Here is a 2,010-nt window from a genome sequence, read left to right on the forward strand (position 1 = left end):
GCGCCATCAAACCATGCACAACAGCACGTTGCCATATATTCCCCTCGCTTGTTTACAAAGCTAGGACCGCCAATGTGTCATACACTTGAGTAATAACTACTCCGAGTAGTTCAAGTAGCCCACGGACGACGCAACTCGAAGAACAAGACGGACGATACAAAAAAAAAAGGACACCAAATAAATGATCTCTTTCGATCCCAATCCACACTTTTCCATTTGCCTTTCATCGATCATGAAGTCAATTGCTTGCTTTGCTGCCGTGCTGCCGTTGGTTGGCTCGGCTGTCCCCGCCTGCGCCAAAGAAGTCGCGTTGCGCTTCTACTCTGCGCAAGACTACCCGCTCTCGGAATGGAACTCGAAGCTGTATGCCGACGTCGAGAAAGACAACATGAACGAGTGGTGGCTGTACAACGAGCAGTTCCTACAGCTCCGCAGCAACAGCAACCAGCGCGAGTGCCTCGACGCGTACCCCAAGGACGGCAAGTACTGGGTCCACACATGGGAGTGCGATCGCGCTAACCCCAACCAGCGGTGGCGCGTGGATATGGCCAACCACCGCATCCAGCACGCCACGCACCCGAACGTGTGTCTGGATGCCGACCCCACAGCCCCCGAGCACCAGGTCCAAGTGTGGGAGTGCCATTCCCACGACGTTAACAAGAACCAGTACTGGTCCGTGGTCCAGGAGATCGGCCATTTGCAGCGCAAGGACCTGCTCCTGACCAATACGGAGCGCAACGACATACAGGGTAACGTTTCGTTTGCGCCGCTGCTGCCGAAAGACCAGGCCGAGAATCCGTCCGACCCGAACGTGCAGCAGTCGGTCGAGTGGCACCAGGTGTGGGCCTACAACCGCTACTACCACCTGGTGCAGTCGGTCGACGACGAAAACTGCCTCGACGCGTACGAGCCGTGGAACGGTGGTCGCGTGCAGACGTCGAATTGCGACACTAACCAGAATCTAAAGTGGCAGTATGATGTGTACACCAAACAGCTGCGCCACTTGACGCACAATGGATATTGCCTCGACATCAACGACGAGACCGGCGCGCGGCCCCACCTCTGGCAGTGCCACCCTCCGACCCATAACTTTTACTCGCTCCAAAAGTTTGACCTGTTCCAGACCTCTTCGTCGTTCAATTAACGGCCGCTGTATTCACTTTCATTTTAGTATTGTTTTTGAATATATTCAAAAACAATACTATTGCAGTTAACTGCAGTAACAAGTGGTTAACTTGAGGTTGGAGTTTGCAGCTCATCGTAGCCACCGTGCTATGTGCGTAATCATTTCCCATAATGTTCCGATAAAAACCACAAGTTCCTTCGTCCAGCACGACAACCTTGAACTGCCGCAGCAACGCCCGAGCTATGCACACCAACTGCCGCTGCCCCACCGACAGATTCGACCTGCGCTCGCAAATGGCAAACTCCAAGGTCGGAATGACTGCTCCACTCAAATGCACCTGCTTGAGGGCCGTCCACAGCTCGGCGTCCGTGGCGCAATTGGTCGGGTCCAAATTGAGTCGAATGGACCCACTGAACAGCACCGGGTCTTGCGGAATGATGGTCAGACCTTGGCGGAGACTGGTCACGCTCACACTGGCAATGTCCACCTGCATACAGTAAAAACAACAAATGGTCGGTAACGTCCATTTTGAATATTCAGTCGCAATACCCCATCAATCGTGATACGCCCAGACGACGCTGGCACCATGCGAAACAAAGCTGCCATTAACGAACTCTTGCCCGACCCTGTCCGGCCACATATGCCCACTTGGTGGCCTGGCTCAACGTTGATCGAAATGTTGGTCAAGACCAAATCCAACTGGTCTCGGTATCGCATCGAATACGACTCGAATGCAATCGCGCCTAAATTAACAGTAAACCACCGTATCCACTTATCCACAATTCCCCACAAACTTGCAACTCGCACACGCCATACAAGCGTACCTTGCGACGGCCAATCATGTACGTCAGCCCCTTCGTCCTCCGCATGTTCGCTCTCCAACT

The 2,010-nt window shown here is 53.6% G+C and overlaps 2 protein-coding genes across 2 annotated transcripts; one reads left to right on the forward strand and one right to left on the reverse strand.

The window, feature by feature from the left end:
* Nucleotides 1–232: 232 nt before the first annotated feature.
* H257_19447 (hypothetical protein) lies at nt 233–1,144 on the forward strand (the record flags this gene model as incomplete). The annotated part of the gene is made up of 1 exon (XM_009848590.1): nt 233–1,144. The coding sequence occupies one exon, from the start codon at nt 233–235 to the stop codon at nt 1,142–1,144; it is 912 nt and encodes a 303-aa protein (XP_009846892.1).
* Nucleotides 1,145–1,255: 111 nt separating this feature from the next.
* On the reverse strand, nt 1,256–1,843 carry H257_19448 (hypothetical protein; the record flags this gene model as incomplete). The annotated part of the gene is made up of 3 exons (XM_009848591.1): nt 1,256–1,272; nt 1,313–1,613; nt 1,676–1,843. The coding sequence occupies 3 exons, from the start codon at nt 1,841–1,843 to the stop codon at nt 1,256–1,258; spliced, it is 486 nt and encodes a 161-aa protein (XP_009846893.1).
* Between the last annotated feature and the right edge of the window lie 167 nt (nt 1,844–2,010).

The sequence above is a fragment of the Aphanomyces astaci genome (genome assembly GCF_000520075.1).
Source record: "Aphanomyces astaci strain APO3 unplaced genomic scaffold supercont1.614, whole genome shotgun sequence".
NCBI classification, from domain to species: Eukaryota; Oomycota; class Saprolegniomycetes; order Saprolegniales; family Verrucalvaceae; genus Aphanomyces; species Aphanomyces astaci.